Raw genomic sequence first — 22,854 nt, forward strand, 5'->3', positions numbered from 1 at the left:
TCAGTCAAGGTAATGCTAGCCAAGGAAACACATAAACACCAGCATTTCAGGGGCTTAACACAATTACACACTTATTTCTTGCCACACAAAGCCCAGATGGCAGCCAGAGGGTGGAGGTGAGGGCTCTGCTCCACACAGTCTTTCATGGACCCAGGGTCCTTCCAGCTTGTGGCTCTGCCCTCCCCTACAGCCTCTGAGCCCCCTGCTGTTTCCTCTTTATCCAGCCAGTAGTGGGGACAAGGAGACAGGGTATCGCCACTGGTGGTGTTCATGGCCCAGGCCTGGAAGTGGCAAACATCACTTCAGTTCTCATTCCATTGACCAAAATTCTGTTACATGGTCCCACCTGACTGAAAACTGCAAAATATGATGCTGCTCTGTGTCCATAAGGAAAAGAAAATAGATTTTGGTGAACATGTAGCTGCCTTCACCACAGCTTGCATCTCAGCTGGTGGGCCCTAGAGATGGGAGAGTGAGGTGCATGGCTTACAAACTACCAGAAACCAGAAAGTAAGTCCCTACCTCCAGCTCCAAGACCCCGCCCTGATCTACTTTAGAATGGTTTTGACAGGGTCCTAGGCCAAGGAAGCACTGGTAAACCCAAAGGGAGACTGGGAGATGATGGAACAAGATGGGTTTGGGGCAGGGTGACTGCCAAACACTTTAACTTCTGTCATCATCCATTTCATTCATTAACTCATTCAATCACTTATTTAACACACTTTTATTGAGAACATACCATGTGTCAAGCCGGTCTTGATACCGAGGATGCTTGAAGGATTATGTGCCTCAGTTTGGCACATGGTACATCCTATCTTTTTAAATGTTAAATACATGAATGCATAAATGTATGTATAATCAGTGGATGGATGGAACAAAGCTGATGAACACAGAAGTGCCCAGCACAGTCCCTACTATGCTAGTACAGTCACGCGTCACTTAATAATAGGGATATGCTCTGAGAAATGCACCATTGGTTGTGCGAAAATCATCGAGTGCATTTACACAAACCTAGACAGTATAGCCTACTACACACCTGGGTTGTATGGTACTAATCTTATGGGGCCACCATTGTGTATGTGGTCCATTGTTGACCGAAATGTCATCACATGGCTCATGACTAGGATGTTCCCATTATATACGTATTGAATGAGTGAATCTCAGGAAACTGAGATTGCCTTTTGCAGCTCTGGTATTTAGCAGGCTTGTAAGAAGCCTGTTTGAGTGTTACTGCAGGAACCAAAGGGGTGGGGGTGGGGAGAGCCATCTCCTGCATGGGCTGCTCCATGCCTTGCAGTTCTCGGGATGGACACAAAGGGGCATGAGACACACAGGCCAGATTTGCAGAGGACAGTGCTGCAAAAGGGCCAACCTCAGGGCAGGTGACATAAAGGGCCAGGCAGTGCTGTGGCTCCCAGTAGGCTTGTGTGAGGGTGGCGTGTGCAGGGGGTAAGAGAAGAGATGGGAGAGAGGGCAGGAGCAGTGAGAGAAAGGACAGAGACTGCTGCTTCCTACGGATACTGAGTGACCACTGTCAAGGATGGTGACCCCCTGAGCCCAAGCAAGGAGCCCTTAGTGAGTGTTGGCTTTGAGGAGGGCTGAGAAGAAATGAGAAGCCCCAGGTCACTTTGGTAGAGTCCATATCTGCTCATGAAGTGGCTCAGGTTCTGCGATGCCCTCACCTCCTGAAGGACAGGTGAGAGTTAGAGGCAACAAGGTGACAATGTGGCAACTTCCAGACTGTCTGAGCCCTGTTTGTGGTATGAATCAGCGCCTGGAACCTCCTCTGCCATGGAGGGAGCTTCAGTATCACCCCCTCCAAGAAGCCTCTCTGACTTCCCGGGTTGGAGTGCCTGCCCCTCTTCTTGGTCCCCCAGCACCTGAGCTTCCTCCATCAACGCCCTCACCTCACAGAATTGCGTCTGTTCCTCATCGTCTACCTGCCTGAGAGCACAACAAGGGCAAGGATCTCACTTCCTTTCCTGGGTCCTCCGAAGAGCCTGCCAGAACTGGCAGATGCTCCCTGGCTTCAAATCCTTACTAAGTACCACTTGTACACTGTGTACCACTGTTCCAAGAGGAACAACCACTTCTTCTTGTCAAATTTCGATGTCCTCATCTGTAACGTGAGGATGGTGAAAGCATCTACCTCCTAGGGTTACTGGGAAGATGAAATAAGTTTGCAAAGCACAAGCATATGTATTTCCGACACATATCAGAAGCATTTACCGTATTCCAGGCACTGTTCTAGTCCCTTCTCACATGTCAAAACAACCCACTGTAGGAGATGCTTTTACAGCTGGGGAAACTGAGGCATGGAGGAGTGGAATAACTTCCTCAAGTCTCCCCAGCTAATAAGCAGTGGGATCCATAAATCTTTTCTGTAAAGGACCAGGTAATATTTTAAGGGTTATGGACCAGACAACCTCTGTCGCAACTACTTAACTCTGCTGATGCGGTGTGAAAGTAGCCACACGGAGGCAAATGGGCGTGGCTGTGTTCCAATAAAACTTTATTAGACAATCACTTGACAGGCCAGATTTAGCCCATGAGCTGCACTTGACTGACCCCTGTTCTACATTGCGCTGCACTCTAAGGAAATGGCAGATATGGTTATTATTATCATCAACTATTAGTTTCCTGACCCTGGTCCAGTGCCTGGAATGCTTAGGTTCTTAAGGAATGGTTTTTTAGTTTGAATGGGATAGAATTGCAGGAACCCACTGCAGGCAGGCATGGGGTAAGAAGCCAGCCCATATTTCTGCTGGGCTTGCCCATCCCCCTTCTTCCTCAGTGTTACCACCCACCAGGGAAAGAGACAGCGGGATGCTGGGAGGAGCCAGGGCCTGGAATTCAGCACAAGCACTAGCTGTGAGAACTTGAGCCAGCCTTCCAATTTCTCATTTTCTAAGCAGGATGAACAGTGCCAGTTCGGCGGACTTGACAGGGCTTCCCTGAGCTGAGAGGGACGACAGTGCTTTACTGGTTTCCTGCACTGTGACTTTTATGAAAACCTCCCTAGGAGGCAGGTGGAGTTTAGTCCTTGCTGGGTCAAAGCCACAGTCCCTGTCCTCTAACCTCCGTGGATTGATGGTGGGAGCTTGGCCTTGGCCATCTCCCTGGTGGGAGGGAGAATCAGGTGGCCTCCAGGTCCTCAGTTAATGACGCATTCACAGCTTGTGCCTGGAAATACGCAGCAGAGCGACAGCCCCAGTTAATCATGGACATAGTGTTCACACTTTGGTTGTCACCGTGTCCTCTGGCTCAGAGCCAAGTGCCAGGAGAGGCACCTGCCCAACAGGGGCAGTTCTCAATTTGCAGGCACTCAGGGACAAACCATATGCCAAGTTGAGAGCTACCTCAGTCCCATGGGGTCTAGCAGGGCAAACAGAACTCATGCATTCCAGAGAAGAGAGTCCAAGATCAAGTTCCTTCAGGCTGGCTTCTCTAATGACTCATTCAACCCATCCATTCATCCAATAATTATTTCTTGGGCACCAAGTATGGGTCAGACATTACAGGAGCTACTGAGCAAGTTAGCCAAAAATCATAATTTCAGAAAGAGACAGACTCAACGAAGAAAATACAAAAGGTCATAAAATAGAGAATGACAAGAAGGGTGTTAAGACCAATTGAGAACTGAATAAGCAGGAGGAGATGCCCTTGAGAGCTGAGGAAAGGGCAGCCCAGGCGGAGGGACTGGTGGGTGCCAGAGCCTGGTGTGCTGGAGGGTAAGGGTGTGGCGGGAGCTCAGACAGAGGGAGAGAGCAGTGTGAAGTGAGAACAGAGCAATGATTTTGATGACCTGAAATTCTAACCTGTTTGGAGGGGTTTTGTTCACCTTTTTTGATATTTCAGAATTGTTAAACAAGTTATTTTCAGGGCACTTACAACATAATTTTTTCAGACAAAAGCCTATAAGAGAACGTTTGTTTTGATGATCTGTGCCTGTTTCTTCCTGAAAGTTGGCTCAGAACACCGTGAAAATAGAAACTCAACCTGGCGGCTGGAGTCCACTTGGAGGGGGTGACTGCAGTGGGGCGGAGTGGCATGGTCTGAGGGTGGCATGAAGCCTCGCCAGCCCTCTGTGTCCCTTGAGGCCATCACATCCTCCTCCAATGAACTTCTATAGGCCTGACTCACTGTGGCTTTTACAATGGACTAATCTGTATCTACCAAAGCTGAATACAGCATCTCCTATGACCAGAAATTCCACTCCTGGGCATGTGCTCAACAGAAGTGGGTACAATGTGCCCCCAGAGACATGCATGAGAATTAATTCTTTTTTTTTTTTTTTTTTGAGGAAGATTAGTCCTGAGCTAACTGCTGCCAATCCTCCTCTTTTTGCTGAGGAAGGCTGGCCCTGAGCTAACATCTATGCCCATCTTCCTCTACTTTTTTGTTTTCTGTGGGACACCTACCACAGCATGGCGTGCCAAGCGGTGCCCTGTCTGCACCCAGGATCCGAACTGGCAACCCCTGGCCGACAGAAGCGGAACATGCGCACTTAACCACTGCGCCACTGGGCTGGCCCCAAGAATTAATTCTTAATAACCCCAAACTGAAACAATCCATATGCCCATCAACAGAGAATGGATAAATAAATTGTGGAATATTCAGACAATGGAATGCTACACAGCATTGGGAAAGAATCTACGAGGACACGCAACAACATGGATGACGTTCACAAACGTAACAAAGCCAGACCCCAAAACACACACTGTACACTGTAGGATCCCATTTACATGAAGTGCAAGAGCGGGCTGACTAATGCATGCCATTAGAGGTCAGGATATTGGTTACCCCTAGGTGAGGTGGGCTGGGCTGGGAGGAGGCCCGGCTGGGACTTCTGGGGGACTGATAATGTTCCGTTTCTTGATCAGGGCAGTAATGTTCATTTTGAACACGTCAACACTCTGATGTGTTCATTTTGTGAAAATTCATCAAACTATACATTATAATTTGTGCACCTTTCTGTATGTAAATGTACTTCATTATAAGTTTTAAAAATGGCCTAATGTTCTTAGGAGGTGTAAGCAAAGACATTGAAAATAGAGTCCTTCCCAGCTGATTTACCAACTCAGTGTGCATTCACCAAGCCCCATGCAGAAATTTGTCCTCCTCCAGGGTCTTTGCACAAGCTGTTTGCTCTGCCTGGCAGCCTTCCCCTCTCCTTATTGCCTCCTGATTAACTTCTATGCATCCTCCAGTTTTCAACTCATAAGTGACTTCCTCCAGGAAGCCCTCTTTGACTTCACAGTCTAGGTCATGTATCTTTGCTACAGGCTCACAGAACTTTGCTTTTGACTACTTCCTTTAGGTGTACTTATACACTTGTTGGTGTAATTATTTGATGATTTGCCTACTTAACAGAACAAGAGCTGCAAAACAGTGGCACAGCACTTGATAACATAATAGGCCCTCAATGCACATTTGTCAAATGAACGAACGAGTGAAGGAATGAATGACTGAGTGCAGGAGTAAAGGCCTGCACGTGTGGTCCAAATCTCCTCACAACACACATTGCTTTATCTCATAAACTAATTTCAAACGTTCCATTCTATTCTACAGCAGGCTTTAATATAAAATAATATTTTACATTACCTGCCATCACGTGAAATTGAGGATCCTGGCAAACACAGTCCATCTGTAGTCTTGTGCACATTCTGGCCCAACATTATGTCTCCCCAGATATGCTATATGTGCCCCAATTTCAGAAGCTAAGACTTTCGTGTGCTTGGCACCTCCCACATGATAGCTGAGAAATGGAAGTTGAGATCTATGGCCTTAGCAGACATTTGTGGCTCAGCTGAGAAATTGGAGGCACAGGGAGATAACGGAATTTTTTTCCCATGGTCACAGAGCTAGCTAGTCTTTTAATTTACATTCTATTTACTTATATATTTTAAAAATACATCCATCTTCCTGTCACATTGGAGAGTATATAAAAAAAGAAGGCTGGGCATGCTTCCTCCTGGGTCTGATTCCCAGGTTTGCTGGAGGGGTGGCCACTGGCAAGTTGAGCCTCAATAGCCTCACCTTCAAAATGAGGAGAGTAAGAATATCTATCCTGCGGAGTTGCTCTGGGGATGGGATACGTGCAAAACTCTCAGCACCGTGCCTGGTCCTTGGTAAGCACTCAATACAGTTTAGGGGCTGCTGTTAATGTTCATGCCATGGAGCTTGAGCGTGGGGGAGGGGAGAGTGGAAGAACTGAACTTGGCCTTCCAGGGGTGGGAGCCCAAGACAAGATGCTTCTACTCATTAAGCCTGGGGAAGACAGGCCTTGCTCCAGTTCAAGAGGAAACTTCCTTGGGATCCGTTTAACTGTATCTCTCTCCAGGAGTGGTTGAATCTACTGCCTTGGTTGTTTGGTTGAGAAGACAAATTAGCCAGAAAGCATTTTTGTTCACTGATACCCAGCAGGTGGTAGAATTTGTGAAATCCAGGCCCTTGGTCATCATTGGCTTCTTCCAGGTACTGGGTTCAAGAGGTGGGAGGTGCCTTTTTGACTGGTGAGGAGCCCCGTGTCTGGGATGGGGGTGGTGGGAGGAGAGGTCTATTTGAGTTAACTGCAGGCCCATTCTTCCTTTCCCACTGAGCTGGTTTTCTGGGGGAACTGCACAGTTAAAATGAATAAAGAAAAAATGGAAGCTGAAGTGGTAGGAGAAGCTAACTAGAAAGTGGAGAGGAATGGAGAGAGAGGAGAGGAGACTGACATATTCATTGAATTGGTTTTGATAGTGTAACGGAACGTTTGGGGTTCATTTAGAACATGACTGAATAATAAATAATTTGCAAATTGTTTTTCCTTTTGGAGAATGAGTTTCTTACACGTCTTAATTCATTTTCCGTAATCTGATGACTTCACTGCTTCTCTCAGTAGAAGTTAGAACTTTGGTGTTATATTTATACATGGGGAGAGTATGTGCCTCTTTCTCTTCCATCCCACTTTTTGACAGCGTTTTTCAGTCCCAATTTTCTTTCAGGCTAAAGAATGAAGGCTGAAACGACAGCCATATCTTGATACCAAGTTTGTATTTGGTACCACCTGTGGTCAAATCAATTGCTTCTTCTGAAAGCAATAACAGGATAAACATTTAAAAATCTCAACCCATGTTAGAACATCCAACACTGTTCTATTCAGAAAAGGTCAAGTTTATCAATTCTCTCCATTCTTCTCTGTCAATTTGCCTATTTTGGCCTCAGTCATAGCCAGAGAAGAGGATTTAGGTGACCCAGCAAAATACCAGAACTTGGAAAGGAGGGGAGATGAATTGGTCATCATTTCTGCCTTGCCCTTAAAAAAGCCAGGCATTCTGCTTCCTACCAAAGCCTCACCAAACATCCTTCCCCAAACAGGATTTAGAGGAAGAAGTAGCGGAGTTGTTCTACGATGTGATCAAAGACTTCCCAGAGCTAACATTTGGAGTCACATCAATTAGCAATGCCATTGGGCGTTTCCACGTCCCCCTGGACAGTGTTCTGGTGTTCAAAAAGGTAGGACTTTGACCCTACTGCTGGTGAGCGGTCTCTAGTTCAAAACAGTGGACTACGCATGTATGGAAGGGCTTGGGTACCAATTCTGTTTCTTCCACCTGTGAGCTAAGTGCCTTCTGCAAAATCACTCTCCCACTGTTTCTCTGGCCTTTCCAACCATTCTCCATTGTAAGCTGCTCCTCCTTTCCTTAACCAGTAAACATAATTCATTAAGGCTTAATCCTCTGCCCTGTGTATTACTCTGCTCCATGCACCCCCTTCACACCCTGTATCAGCAATTACCATCCATACACCCATGACTTACAAATCTCTATCTCCAGCCAGAATTCTCTAATCTCCCGATTTTTATATCTATCATCAGAAGTCTCAAGATGGCCAAGCCTAAAGTCATAATCTCTCCTCCAAATCTGTTCCCAGCATTTCTCTCTCAATGAATGGTGCCACCATCTCTCCTATCTCCCATCTGAGCAAAGTCAGAACACCCAGGCATCATTCTAACACCTCCCTCATCACCCCTCACAACCAATCCACCACCCCAATCCTACTCATTTTAAATCCAAAATATCCCTTAAATCTATCCGTTTCTCTCTACTGCTACCATCCTAGGTCAAGGGACCATCATCTCCCACAAACTGATGCAGCATCCACCCTAATGCAACATGCCACATTCTCTCTTGTCCTCTAAAGAGTAAACTTTCTAAAATTCAAATCTGATGGTCACATTCCTCCTTATCACTGAAAATCTTTAATGGTTTCCTGTTACTCTTAGGATAAAGACTCAAGTCCCTAAAGAGGCCCACAAGGCCTTCCACAGTCTAGCCTCTATTACACACCTTCCTCCTCTCCCTCTCTGGATTCTAGATCTGAGCTGTCCGATATGGCAGCTGCTAGTTACATGTGACCATTTACATCAAGATTTATTAAATTAAAATTTTAATTCCTTGATCAAACTAGCTACATGTGGATAAAGGCTACTATATTGGATAGCATAGATTTACAGAGCATTTCTATCATCACAGAAAGTTCTGTTGAAGAGTGTTAGTCTAGATACTGTAGTCTGGTTCCCGAAACATGCCTTCCTCCCTCCCACACAAAGCCAAATCCTTACAATAACCATGTTACTGAGAGACGTGGGTTAAAAGAGGTTAGGTTGCTTGCCCAAGGCCATATAGGAGGCAGCTGGAGTGACATCCAGATCTGCTTGACATTCAGAGAAGACTGTGACACACTTCATTTTCACTTGGGCCCACGGAAATTATTGAAAGGTTTTAAGTTGGAGAACAACCTGATTTGTGTTTTTGAACGGGACAACGTGGAATCCAGAAATAGTTCCAAATACATTTGGAAATTTAGTATATGATAAAGATGATATTTTAGATCAGCAGGAAAAATCTGTGTTATTCAATGACTGGTGTTAAGAGAACTGGGTAGCCATTTGGAAAAAAAAAAAAAACTAAAGCTAAATCCATATATCACTCTTTCCATCGAATTAAATTCCAGATTGATCTCTGATTTAAAAATATAACAATGAGACCATGTAAAAACTAGAAGATGCCATGGGAGAGTTTGCTTTCTAAACTTGGAATGGGAAAGCCCCTTTGCAAGGCATGACAGAAACCCTAGAAACTATCGAAAGTAATACTGATAAATTTGGGCCACATAAAAATTTAAAAGTTCTGCAAAATAAACCCCATCACAAAATCAAAAGCCAAACAGCAAACTCAGATCAGGCATTTGAGGGGAGACTTGGTCTATCTTAATGGTTAAAAGCATGAGCATTAGATCAGACTGTCTGGGTTGGAATCTTGGCTCCATCTCTTATGAGCTTAGCAAACTTGGGCAAGTCACTTCACTTCTCTGTGCCTCAATTTCCCCAACTAAAATGAGAGAAATAATAATATATAGCTCAAGGAAATGTCATGAAGATTAAATGAGTTTATGCATATAACACGTTTAGAACAGTGGCTGGTACAACATGAGCTCTCAATAAGTCTAATTAGTATTATTAGACTATTGTTATGACCAGAAAAATTTGGACTTTATCCAGAGGACAATGGGGGCTATGAAGTGTTTAAGCAAGAGAATGACAGGATCAGATTTGCGTTCTAATATCATCAATCTGGCTGAAGTGTGGGGGATGCATTGGAGAGAAATAAGGGGAGAAGTTGGAAGACCATCAGGAGACTATTGCAGGAGTCCAGGAAGAGGTTTGGACTACAGGATGGGATTGGTGGAGATGAAGAGAAGGAGATAGAGTAGAAGGAAATTAGCAGATAGCTGCTTCTTTCTCCTTCCCCCAAAACTTTGATCCTGGGCTACAGAGAATTATATCATTCCCTGTGTTAGTCCTCAGGTCTTTCCAAGAAGCAGTCACCAAATAGGATCAGACATGCAAAGATTTATTAGAGAAAATGCCCGTGAAGGAAAACAGAGAGGATGCTGAGGGAGACTCAGAGAGCCATCAGGCCAGGATGTAGGTCTGACCCTTCAAAAGGAAAGAAGGTTGAGTGAAAGAGTCTTCGACTGCAGTGAAGTTCTTAGAAAGTTTGTCAAAGTCATCATCAGACAAGTCCTGCGTCTCTCAGAAATAGTATCCCTGACACGTTCAGTTATTTGTTAGAAGCAGTGTGTGAGAAACTGCTCAGCATCAGCATGAATATGTTGATGGATTTCAGAGCAAGGCAGCCGCAGCTGTCAGTCACACTCCCTGTCTTTGTGGATAGGAGATTTTCATGGCTGCCACATTCCCATATCCTATCCACAGGCTAATCTACCCAGTCATCCATATTTATTAAGTACCTAGATTATGGATTATACTTGTCACCATGGTGTGTTCCTTTTATCCAAGGGGAAATTTGTGTTATTCATATTTACTAAGTGCCTACATTATGGAAGCTACCACCCTCCAATGTTTTTCTTCTTTTGTCCAAGGGAAAAATTGTGAAACGCCAGGAGCTTATTTATGACAGTACCAACAAACAAGTCCTCAGTCAAGTCATAAAAGAGCACCTCACAGATTTTGTTATTGAATACAACATTGAGGTCAGTGAGCAGAGACCCTGGGAGAAGGGGAGCTGGGGCAGCTGTATGCATAGAATGACCTCTTTTCCTTGTAATTTCAGAATAAGGATCTGATTTACGAATTGAACATCCTGAACCACATGCTGCTCTTCATCTCCAAAAGCTCCAAGTCATTTGGTACGATAATGCAGCATTATAAGTTGGCATTGAAGGAATTCCAAAACAAGGTTTGTGGAAGGTGCCATTGCTCTTTGGGGCTCTTAGATGGGGATCCAACACCTCTAGACTCTGATGCCATTTGCCTGCCCTACTGATTATAAATTAACCCAGGAAGGATTTGTATTTGCATACCAATTTCCTGATTTGCATATAGATGCTATGTATTATTCACTATTTAAACCAGCCCCCTCCCTTCTTCTTGTCCAGTGTCTTTTTCTTTCTTTCCAAATGCATGCTCCTCCTTCTTTCATCTTTTTGATAAGTCTACTACGGGAACATGATGGTTCAGCTGGCTTTTTTGATGGACTAAGCATGGGTGACTGCAGTATGGGTAGCATTTGGCCTGGAAGTGAGGGGCATGAAAGATCCCTCCTGCCTGAGGTCAGGGGGTGTGAAAAGCCTGAAGGTGTGACACAGCACAGATGATCTGACAAGGAATTGCTGAGATTCTGGGCTTTAGCATCACACAGACCTGGGTTCAAATTCTCCTCCTCTTACAAGTGATTTTGTCTTAGGTGAGTTTCTTAACTTCTCAGTCTCAATCACTTCATGCGTAAAACAGAGAATTTCTGTGCAGAATTGGAAGCGCTATATGTAAAGCAATGAGCAAAAGTATGATACACAGTGCTTCTTCTTATTGCTATCATTATCATCATTAGAAACAAATCTGTTTTTCCTAAGCACTATATCTAAATTTAGGTAGTTATCACCACCTGGACTATGGGGGCTATTTACTTTATTTTTCTCTGTGTTTTTATAAGAAATACAGTAATGGAAGATTTTTTCTTTTGAAGAAAATTATTCTGGAAATCAAATGAAACAAATAAAATCCTGGAAACCCAAAATAAGCACAAAGTAAAGCCACTAGGGCATGAACATTAGGGCATGAACATATTTAATGTTCATGCTATATCCCACCACATTGTCCTCCAGGAAAGTTGCTCCAATTACAGGAAAACTTCTAGTGAATATATTTCCTGGCTTATTCAATTTTAAACCTCAAGATTTTTGATGTAATTAAATTGATCACAATCTGATTACTTTCCCTATATTTCTCCCATGTTATAATAGTCAATATTCACCCACATTTTCTTCTAGATTATATTTTAATTTGACTCTTTAATCTAGGTGGAATTTATTTTGGTATATATTGTGAGATGAAGTTCTAAATTGTCTTTACCTCCATTAACAAGCTTCCCAAATGCTATTTATTATTTGGGCTCCATTTTAAACCCAAAGATAAAGCATTGGATGAATATTATTCCAACAGTTCATGTCCCCCATATCTTATCTTATTCACTTCTAGCAGTGTTTGTTGAAAGTATACAAGGATGGTTTTCATAGGTCTGCTTTGTTTTTCACAGTCTCCCTACCCCCTAGAAGAGTGTCAGGCACATAGTAGGCTCCTTCATATTTTGATCAGTGAATGACCTGAGAGTGTCTGATGTCACTCTCTGCGGCCTCTAACTGGTCTCCCTGCTTCCACTCTTGTTTCTTCTCTGCAACCAGAATAATCTTTTAAAAATTATCATGTCACTCTCCAGCTTCCTATACTTCAGTGGCCTCCTATCTTGTTCAGACAAAACCCAAGCTCTGTGCTGGAGTTCTGACCTCATCTCTGACACATCTCTGACTTTGTCTCCCATGACTCTTTCCCTCGTGGTGTTGAAGCCACATGAGCCTTTCCTTTCTATTCTAGAACACTCTAAACTTCCCCCACAACAGCTCCCAGGCCTTTGCATTCCCAGTTTCCACTGCCTGAATCAAGGTTCCCCTGACTTGTTACTCATCTCCTAGGTCCCAGCTAAAATGTCACCTCCTCAGATACTCATCCTGACCTTCCTACCTAATGCTGAGCCCCTACCTCACCCTGTCTGTGCAATCACTCTAACACACTGCCCTGTTTTATGGTCTAGTTGGCACTCATCGCTATGTGAATTTATTAATTTGTTTACACATTTTTGTCTGTCTTCTCCACGAGAACATAAGCTTCATGAGGGCACAGATTTGTCTGGCTTGGGCAGTGTTGTACCCCCAGCGCTTACCAAAATGCCTAGTAGGTATTCCACAAATACCTGTTGAATGAATGAGTGAATGAAGTCATGAATTTCCTTGATAGAAGAATAATTTAGAATAATGATGAGTTGACATGTATTAAACATTTTCTACCTCCCAGTCACTGAACTAAGCCTGTACATACATTGTCCTGTTCAATTCTTAGGAACCCTACAAAGTGGGTACTATTATAATCGCCACTTTACAGATAAGGAAACTGAGGTACAGAGAGGAGAAGTTAATATTTTGCCCAAGGAACTGAGAGATGAAAGCTCAGGACCTCCTGACTTGCTACAGTTGTGTGGCTGGTGCCCTGCACAAGGATGGCAACACCAGGCTGAAGGCCGATGCCTGTCTCTGCACTGGGGCACAGGGCCGCACCTGCCTGATGGAAGGGAGCCTTTGTCAAGTCTTTCAGACGCACTCCATAGACCCTGCTACTTGCATTCCATTAGTCCCCTCCTACAACTTCCCAACACTTTCTCTCCCTTGGTAAGGGATTCCTTACCCAATTTGTAATTCTTACCTTTTTTATGGCCTCGAATCCAGAGAGACACAGGTTTCACTTGATTTGGCAGATCCTTTTCATCCTTGTGGATGCAGATGAACCCAGAAACAGACATGTCTTCAAATACTTCCGGATCACAGAGGTCAATATCCCATCTGTCCAGATCCTAAACTTAAGCTCTGATGCGAGATACAAAATGCCTTCTGAAGAGATAACCTATGAAAACCTCAAGAAATTCGGCCGCAGCTTCCTGAATAATAGTGCCAAGGTAAGTTTGTTCTTTGACAAGGTTTATCCAGAATCTCAAATCGTCCCTTTTTGGTAATTCTGCTGGCTTTGGTCGTCTGAATGCGGAGGCAGGATAAAGATGAACCTTATGGCTCAATGTGAGGAAATACCTCCATCTCCCACCTCAAATCTATTCAACTTTTTATCTGTCTTGACTCTATAATTCCACCATTAATTCTTTATTCTTAACGTAAGCATGTTTCCTCTGCAGCTATTTACAACTGAAATGCAGGCACTTCCAGGGCTAACATCCTCCAAAATGGGGCTCTTAATCTTCTTTCAGACTCTAATGTGAAAGATTCACTTGGCCCAAGGCTAGAGCTTGCTTTTGGGGAGAAGATGGGTGGGAATGTATTCAGCAATCAGGATTTAACCTCAAAGCCTTTAGGGACCTTTTGTTTGAGGGGTTAGAAGGGAGCCTATTTTGCTAAAAGGGAGGAGAGGCTGCAAAATGATGGCTACATAACACAATGTCACCTGCCATTTATTGAGCACTTGCTGTATCCTCAACTTCCCTGCAGAGTTAGGTGACCATATTTTTTATTTTCTAAATGGGGACACTTTTGAGAGTAATGGGGCATTCTTTAAAATTATTCTAGAACAGCAGGAAAAAACTGGGACTCTCTGGACAAACCAGAATGCATGGTCACCTCTGAGGACACTCATTACCTTCTGTCTGCTCTCCCACAGACACTGCCTCCCTTGCAGCTTTCTGAAGTGAAAGCTGTTCTTTCTCTGATGCATGCTGTCACAGGCCAAGTGGTGACGTTGGTGTCCTCCACACCACTTCCAAACCATCTGTACTCCTACCTTGAGCAACTCCAGACCCTGAGGAGTCCATGCCTTTGGACCTTAGATTACCTGATCCCACTCCCTGTTGCTGTCCTCTGATCACCTCCCTCTCACCCTCTGAGGACTTCAGCTCCTCACTTGCCCTTCATCCCTACTCTGCTATCAGTTCCAGGGATGTCCATATCTAAAACTTTGGTCTTTTCTCCCATAATTGGCGTGTCTATGCCATCTCAGCCACTCGCTCTCGTGGCCAAACTCTAGAGATGGCAGCCCCTCTGAAAGTCCGGTTTCAAGCTTCTCATCCTCTTAGATCCCTTCTCTAGAATACACACTGGTACAATTCCTTACCTTTTCACGGACTCCAACCTCCTGATCTCATTTCACAATCTCTTTAGTGCCCTCCTTTGTGAACTTCAATTCCATCGTTCATCGCTCTGGTCTGGATCCCCTTAGCTCCTTTATCCCCTCCACCTTCTAGCTCCTCTACATCCTGTAGTATCTACCAAGCAAAATCACAACCCAAGTTAACCCACTTACCTTCCTGACTGCTTCCAGGCCTATCCTGGAGAAAAAAGAACATCACTGTGAGGCAGGCTGCCTTCATGGAATCATAAACCAAATCTCCCATGGGATCTTAGAAATTTCCTAATATTTCTATGTCAATTTCTCTTAGTGTGTTCATTCTCTTAATCTCTAAACCTATTTCTCTTCATACCCCAAGTCTCAGCTGAGTACTTGACTCACGTATCATTAAGAAAATAGAAGGCTTCTCACTTTCCCTCCCCACATCTACAAATGTACGTGGAGATCTACCCATCCTCTTTCTCTTCCCTCTGGTTATACCTCAGAAGGTGTCTGTCTCCCTCTCTAGGGACAACAGGGGTCCTTTTGTGCTCTTGGAATGAAGATGTTCACATGAGTGACGAGGTCTGCCTGATCTGGCCCATTCCTAATTCTCCATCATGTTCACCGTTTCCCATCTCCCATGCCCAGCCCCCACTCCCCTGTATGCCCCCTTGGAAAGAATCTTCAAGTCCTTTCCAGAGGCTGGGGTGGAAATGAGGGAGAGCAATGTGGGAGATAAGGCTGGTGAGCTGAGCAGACCTGACAGCAAGGACACGTAAGCATATTAAGGGTTTGGTATCCTAAAAGCAATGGGAAGCTACATTTGCATGGTGAAGGCAGAACGCTGCTTGTAGGAGAATACAGGCATGTAGAGGATTAACAGGAGATGCAAAGAGAACACTAGGAGGCTATCCCAGTGATCTAGATGAGAGAGGAAGGCTTCCTGGACTAGGGTAGCAGCAGTGCAAACAGAGAGAGGGGTGTGGACTCAAGAGATAGTCAGGAAGTAATGGCTGTAGAGAGAAACATAGGTTCTGAAATTTGTACCACTTCCTTCAAAGGGGAGCAAGAGCTTGGTTCATTCTTTCATTTACAAAATATTTATATATAAAATATTTATTGAGGTCCTAGTATGTACCAGGCAGTGGATATTCAAAGATGGGGGAAGAAAAGTCCCTTGTGACATTCTGTCCAGTGTAGTACAGACACATTAATCAAATATCCGGAAAAATAAATATAAATGATATACTTGAATAAGTGATACAAGGACAAGTACCAAGTGTTATGAGAATGTATGCTGGCAGGATCTGCTCTAGTCTGGATGAGAGTCAGGGAAGTCCTCCCTTGAGGTCACTCTGAAGGATAAATCTGAGTTAACTAGATGGAGAAGGGAATGTAAGAATGGGTGGGGGTGTCCCTCCAGGCAGAGGAACAGCATAAGCCAAGGGCTGAGGTGGGAGGAAGGCTAGTCCTCTGGGGTATAGAAGACCAGTGTAGCTAAAGAAAGCAAGGGAATGGTGAGGAGCTTGGAGAGGTTGGCAGGAACCGAAATGTGATAAAGATCTTACAGGTCATGTAAATTATCTTGATTTTGATGCTGGTTCAGTTGGTTTTGAAGCAACAAATGCCAATCCCTTTCTGGAGATTGCTAGACCTCTCAAATTTGCCTCCTAGAAACATCAATCCAGTGAAGAGATTCCAAAATTTTGGGACCAAGGGCCAGTTAAGCAGCTTGTTGGGAAGAATTTCAATGTCATCGTCTTTGACAAGGAGAGGGATGTATTTGTGATGTTCTGTAAGTACTTCCACAGAGGCCACGGGAGGCAATGGCCCTGACATTACTTTACAAGTGTTGCTCCTGCATTCTTGGGCACCAAAATCTATCAAAGCATCATGGCACAGATGGTCTTCAGATATCCAGAGTTTGGATCAAGATGCTAATCACGGGCCAGCCCCTTGGCAGTGTGGTTAAGTTTGTGTGCTCTGCAGCCACCCAGGCTTCGCCAGTTTGGATCCTGGGCGCAGACCTATGCACGGCTCGTCAAGTCATGCTGTGGTGGCGTACCACATAGAAGAACTAAAATGACCTACAACAAGGATATACAACTATGTACTGGGGCTTTGGGGAGAAAACCCAAAAAGAAAAAAAAAAAAAGGAAGATTGGCAACAGATGTTAGCTCAGGGCCAATCTTAAAAAAAATGATGCTAATCAGCTACAGTGCAACTCTCCTCAAAAGCTGAATTCTTGGAACGGGTAGAATTCTTTCCACAGAATCCAGGACTGTGGTTATTTACATCAATAATAATGCTGATGGCTAACACTGACTGAATGCCAAGATACACCAGGCCTTGTTACACATTATCTCATTTAATCCTTACAACATACTTCTGAAAGTAGCTACTATTATTGCTCCTCTCACTTTACAGATGACTAAACAGAGTCCCAGGAGGTGAAGAAACTTCCAAAATCAGGCAGCTAGTAAGTGCTGGAACTGGAATTGGAAGTTAAGCAGCCTGACTCCAGTGCCTATGCTGGTAACTGCCATACGGATTCCCGCTGCTTCTGGCTTTATGTGACTTACCAAATGTGCTGTATTTAACCCACCTGAGCTGGTGCGGCCAAGCTGGGGACCCGAATCATGCATGTAAAGGACTTAGTACAGTGTCTGGCATGTTGTAAGCACTTGATAAATGACAGTCATTATTGCTATTATTAGTTCTTTTCTTATAATTATTTCCAGTGCTCACCTAAGGACTCTGGCCCTTTCCCCACTGTTTCTGATTTGCCCATGAGAGCCAAAGCCAGGGACCTTGTCTCTCATCCTGAGACACAGAGAAGGATGATAATGAAGCTGCTTCAGACATCTCTTTTATTTAACACGCAGTTACCATTTTATTGAGCACATACCATGAGCCAGACATGGGTTTGCTGTTTACACACCTGCTCTCATTGCCTCCTCAAAACAAGCCTCTTAGGATGGCCCAGTGGATTGCCCCACAATATAGATCAGGGAACCCAGCCTTACAGAGGTTAACTGCCTTACCCTAGGCCACACTGTAAGTAAGCTGCAAGGCAAAAAGGTCAGTTTGAGCTCTGATTCAATCACTTCCTGGAGGGTGAAAGGAGGGCTGGATTGCATCATGCAGCCCTTTTAAATCTCACTGAAATGGACTCTCATCCACAGGGTGGGGTGTTTAAGGTCTGCGTGGCTAAATAATCATGATCCGCTGCCTTTAAGTGAGAGGTTGCAGTGGCCCTTTCTGTACTTACCTGACACCTAGAGTTATGAGAGTGCCCACTTGGTTCTGGGAAAAGGTAAAAGCAGCCTCATTTTCTTGGAAGCAGGACTGTCACATTGGCCCCCTGGGACTGCAGCCATTATGCTCCCTCCTGCTCCAACTCAGGGCCCATCGGGCTCCAGGGGAGCTGCGGGTCTGCTGCTGGGAGAGCAGGTGGTCCTGGAGGCACTTGCTTTGTAAATGGAGGGGTGATCATCCAAATGTGGAGTGTCCGGGGCCTTTGAGGCCATTCCTCCCACACAGCCAGAAACTAACAGAACGACCAGCAGGCAAGGTTCGATTTCCCTTTCGTGTTGGAGCTGGTCCCTGATTTCTCTCCAAAGGGCTGGGTGCCTGGTCCAAAATCACAGCTCAAGGAATTGTCCCACAGCGAAGTCCAATGTCCCCTTTCTTGGGGTAGTGGTACTTGTCACAACCTCTGTTCACTTCTTGGGGGGATTCTCTCCACCAGACTGAAAGGCAGTATGGTGTGATGGTCACAAGTCAAAGCAACCTGTCTTCAAATCCCCCTTCCTCTGCTTAACTCACTGGGTGACCTTAGGCTACAAGTCTAACCTCCATTGGAAACTTTTAATGCTGTCACACACACACACACACACACACACACACACACACACACACACACATGCTTTCTAGCAGAACATGAGGAAGCATCTAGCATAAATACTTTTCTTGGTTTTCTTCTTCATCTGGAGTGGAAAGCTATGTAAAAGGAAAAACAAAGAATAGAAGAAAATGTCCCAACATGCTAAAAGTGTTAGTGTCTGGGCAAAAGGAGAGTAGGTTAATTTTTTTCTGATTTATTTAATAATGACAAGGCTCTATGTTTAAAATGTAAAATACCCTAATATATCATTAAAAGAAATAAGGAGTACAATTTGCAAAGCAGCAGAACCATTAGTAGAACACAGTGATGGTGTTTATGGGGAGTGTTGGCTTTCAGAGTCCTCATTAGTGTGAGCCTGAGCAATGGCCCCTCTCTTCCAGATGCACCCTGGTCTGAAAAGTGCAGGGCGCTGTTCCCAGTGTTGGAGGAGTTGGGCAGAAAATATCAAAACCACTCCACAGTCACCATCGCCAAGATCGACATCACGGCAAATGATATTCAGCTGATGAACCTGGACCGGTACCCCTTCTTCAGGCTCTTCCCCACCGACTCTCAAAAAGTGAGGGGCTCTTGGGACTTACATTAACTGGAAATGTTGTTGCTTTATTAGCATAGACTCAATTCCTCCCTTTCTCCTGCTCTGCCTTCTACCCAATCAGCTTCGTTCTTAGCTCCAGCTCCTATTACCTTCTCAAGTTCAAGAGTGTTTTCCATTAGTTTCCACAATGTCCCAAGACTCAGATGGAGTCCAGCTTAGGTCAGTTGCTCATCCCTGACCCAATCATTGTGGATGGAGGAGTTTTTATTATCCTTCTCTTAGAGCCATGGTAACAGAGGCTCAGAGAGGTTAAGGAACCTGCCCACTGTACTCAGGTGGTTAGGAATGGGACTCTGGATTTACCTATGGAACAGCCCCTGAGTATTCTGCAGGAAGAGGCTACCATTTTGACCCAGTTCTGTTTTCTTCCTAGGTTGTACCATATAAGGGAGAATACACCATGAAGGGCTTTTCAGACTTTCTGGAAAGTCAAATCAAGACCAGGATTGAGGATGAAGATGAGGTAAGGCAAACAGCAGCACCCTGGGTTATTCTTTCCCACACAGAATCATCAAGACCTCAATGGACTAGGAAAGAGTGTGCCAAGAGTTCCATTATTCTTGTGCACTCAGGAGATACTTGAAGATGGTTGAACAACCATCCAGTTTGGATGATTTTATTTCAAAGGCACTTACTACAAGGAAGCAGAAATGGCAGAATTTAGAAACACTCAGAAGGGCAAAGGTTCTGTGGTCTCACACAGCTCCCAAGGCTGCTTCCCTGGGTCCACTGTTCCTGAGTTGGTAACCAGATGTCTTGATGGCATACTGCCCTGTGGCATTATTCTCCTGATGGATGGGATGACACTCCCCATTTTCTCCTAATCCTGTTCATGCCTTAGTGAGGCCATCTGCTGGAAGGTGCCATCTGTATTAGTTAGGACCCTTCAGTTACCAATGTCAGAATCACTACTCTTTGGCTTAAGCAACATTGGGAATTTATCCTACATAACGGGTAGAACTTCAGGCATGGGTGGATCCAGAGCTCAAGCTCATTTTCTGTCTCCCCATCTCTGTTTTCCTCTATGTTTGCTTCTTTCCAAAGCAGTCACTTCCCCACAGAGGGTCAAAGATTGCCCCACAGCTCTAAACTAACATCCTCCTATCTTAGAAAGAAAGAACCTACTTCTTAGTAGTCCTAGCAAATGTCCTTGACAAGGGACCTCATTACCAAGGCCTGGGTCACATGTCCAGCCTTGACCTAGGCAAGGGGGCAGCCACATCTGTGGACTAAAGAGTGGACAAACGGTGGTTCCCCAAAGGTCCTGTTATTGGAGGGGCAAAATCACAGATGAGAACATCCCCACCCAAGCCAAATGGACTTTGCATCTAAGAGGATCCTCCAGATGCCTCTCTCTGGGCATTTCTAGAAATAGTGGCCTTGGCAATTACAATCTCTCTTTTTTTTTTTCTTGGTGAGGAAGATTGACCTTGAGCTAATATCTGTTGCAAATCTTCCTCTTTTTGCTTGAGGAAGACTGTTGCTAAGCTAACATCTGTGCCAATCTTCCTCTGTTTTGTATGTGGGATGCTGCCACAGCATGGCTTGATGAGTAGTGTGTAGGTCCATGTCTGGGATCCAAACCGTGAACCCCAGCCACTGAAGCAGAGTGTGCAAACTTAACCATTATGCCACTGGACTGGCCCATCTTACCTCTTCCTTTATCTTCCTTCTTCCCTTCCTCCTTCCTTTTCTTGAACAGCTATTGTCTACTGAGCAAAGTGAAGTGATAGAAGAGGAGGTATTAGCTGAGGAAGAAGAGGTACCTTTTATGGAGAAAGAGTTACCTGAGCAGAAGCTGCCTGAGCTGGAGAATGGGACCAAGCCGGAATACCCAGCTGGGCAGAAAGAAATAGCTGAGAAGGAGAAGAAAGTGGCTAAGCCAAAAGGACCTCCAAGACAAGAGAAGAAACCAAGAGTCAAGGAAGAACTGTAGCTTCTCCAAAGCTAGGAGGGAAGGTGCCCATCTTCTAGGTCCTGGCATCATTTTCTGAGGTGATCTCTTCCAATAAAATTATTTATCATTGTGGTGGGTGGGTAGGGGCTGGATAATAAAAGCCCCTGAGTGTCTTCGATCCTGTTTTACTCATTCCCACTTTTTCCTGGTTGGTGCTGCCTTAGAAGAGCTGTTTGGCTTGGAATTCAGACATGGCTGCAAGGGAAGCCATAATAGGCACATCTGATGAGTGTTTACAATAGGCTGTGCATTCATCTAGTTCTCACAACATCACTGGGAGCTGGGTTTCATTATCCCCATTTTACAGATGAGGAAAGTGAGGCAAAGAGAGGTTAAGCAACCAGTCAGGATCACACAGCTAGAAAGCCCTTGAGAGATAATCCCAGGCAATCTCACTCCGGATACTGCATTTGACCACTATGCACACCACCTCCACCAGGTTTGGGTTCCAAGAGTTTGGCTAAAACTTTCAAATGAGGTGGACTGATTTGTTTACGCTGTATCTTGGCACAGTAGGAAAGAGATCAAACCCCAAACTTGTCCCCAGTCTCCCCCATCTCAATAAGTGAGATGTTGACTCCACCTACTTCACTTCATGTGACTCCACCCAGCAATCTTTCAGCAAATGCTTTCTGGACTTGTTGGAATGTAGTGGGTGCACTATAAGGTGTTGAGGACACAGAGGGAAGCAGGGCACTATTCCCACCCTAAAACATCTCACAGTTTAATGCAAACAAGATGTCAGTGAGGACAGAGCAACCCCTCAGGCTTGGGAAGGGATAACACAAACCTGACTCTTGAGGGAATATAAGAAAAATTTTGCATTTGAACATGGATGAGTGGGTCTGAAGTCCCTCATCTCCCCCTGAGAACAAGAGAAAACACTGGCCAAGATAGGAAATTCATGATTGCACCAAATTACTAACAAGCCAATAAAGAAATATGAGGCCAATGTGGAGAAGAAGGAAGCCCAGGATTAAGGTCAGCCTGGCATTTGGGACCACTTTCCCCAGGGTTCATCAAGTAATTCTAGAGGAGACTACTGAGATGCGAAGAAGCTGAGCAGCGTTTGCACACATCCACGGGCACAGAAGTGAAACAACTGGAGTTCACGGTCACTAAATGAAGGTCATCCCTAGAAAAATGTGCAGGCCTTAGCTGGGTCCCAGGAGATTACACACGAAGAATAAAGGTGGACAGAAAACACACTGGCCTTAGGAGGGATTGAGCCTTCAGTGAATGGTCTGAATTGCTAACTGGATGAATAGGATTCAGTACTGCTGGCATCCCTGATCACCTGCCAGATGTAAACTCCCAGATTTTCTGCAGCAAGATAACACAACACGAGGCCTCAATTTTTCTCTACATATTTTCTACCCAATGTCTAGAATTTAATAAGAAATGATAGACATATGGCAGGTCATGATACTATGACGGGATTGAAACCTAGAGTACAACGTAAATGCACCCACAGGGTTCTAGACAACGAAGTGATTAAAGCTGGTACCAATACTCCATCCAATCTGAAATTAATTACAAATAAGAATCTCTGATAACCAGTGAGAATGGAACGGAAGGTACAGATTACAAAAGTCAAGGCAGAAACGGGAAACATTTCTCTATAGAATGAATATGGCAAAAATATGGTGGTTAATATTCTAAA

General features: G+C 44.6%; 3 protein-coding genes across 5 annotated transcripts in view; 2 read left to right on the forward strand and 1 right to left on the reverse strand.

The window, feature by feature from the left end:
• LOC100068595 (protein disulfide-isomerase-like protein of the testis) overlaps nucleotides 1-21,309 on the forward strand; it is a 32,793-nt gene extending 11,484 nt beyond the window's left edge. For both annotated transcript variants that reach the window (XM_001500517.6, XM_023616141.2), the window contains 9 exons: nucleotides 6,344-6,477; nucleotides 7,363-7,500; nucleotides 10,432-10,542; nucleotides 10,623-10,748; nucleotides 13,374-13,571; nucleotides 16,403-16,523; nucleotides 19,017-19,195; nucleotides 19,608-19,697; nucleotides 20,937-21,309. In XM_001500517.6, the coding sequence (XP_001500567.3) occupies nucleotides 6,344-6,477; nucleotides 7,363-7,500; nucleotides 10,432-10,542; nucleotides 10,623-10,748; nucleotides 13,374-13,571; nucleotides 16,403-16,523; nucleotides 19,017-19,195; nucleotides 19,608-19,697; nucleotides 20,937-21,170 (1,331 nt within the window). In that variant the 3' untranslated portion in view covers nucleotides 21,171-21,309. The remainder of the gene's footprint in view (nucleotides 1-6,343; nucleotides 6,478-7,362; nucleotides 7,501-10,431; nucleotides 10,543-10,622; nucleotides 10,749-13,373; nucleotides 13,572-16,402; nucleotides 16,524-19,016; nucleotides 19,196-19,607; nucleotides 19,698-20,936) is intronic.
• REXO5 (RNA exonuclease 5) overlaps nucleotides 1-22,854 on the forward strand; it is a 692,166-nt gene that overhangs the window by 168,752 nt on the left and 500,560 nt on the right. The gene's annotated exons all lie outside the window — the stretch shown is intronic.
• Nucleotides 1-22,854, reverse strand: part of LOC100147307 (protein disulfide-isomerase-like protein of the testis) — a 305,575-nt gene that overhangs the window by 150,765 nt on the left and 131,956 nt on the right. The gene's annotated exons all lie outside the window — the stretch shown is intronic.

The sequence above is a fragment of the Equus caballus genome, chromosome 13 (assembly GCF_041296265.1).
Source record: "Equus caballus isolate H_3958 breed thoroughbred chromosome 13, TB-T2T, whole genome shotgun sequence".
Lineage (NCBI taxonomy): Eukaryota > Metazoa > Chordata > Mammalia > Perissodactyla > Equidae > Equus > Equus caballus.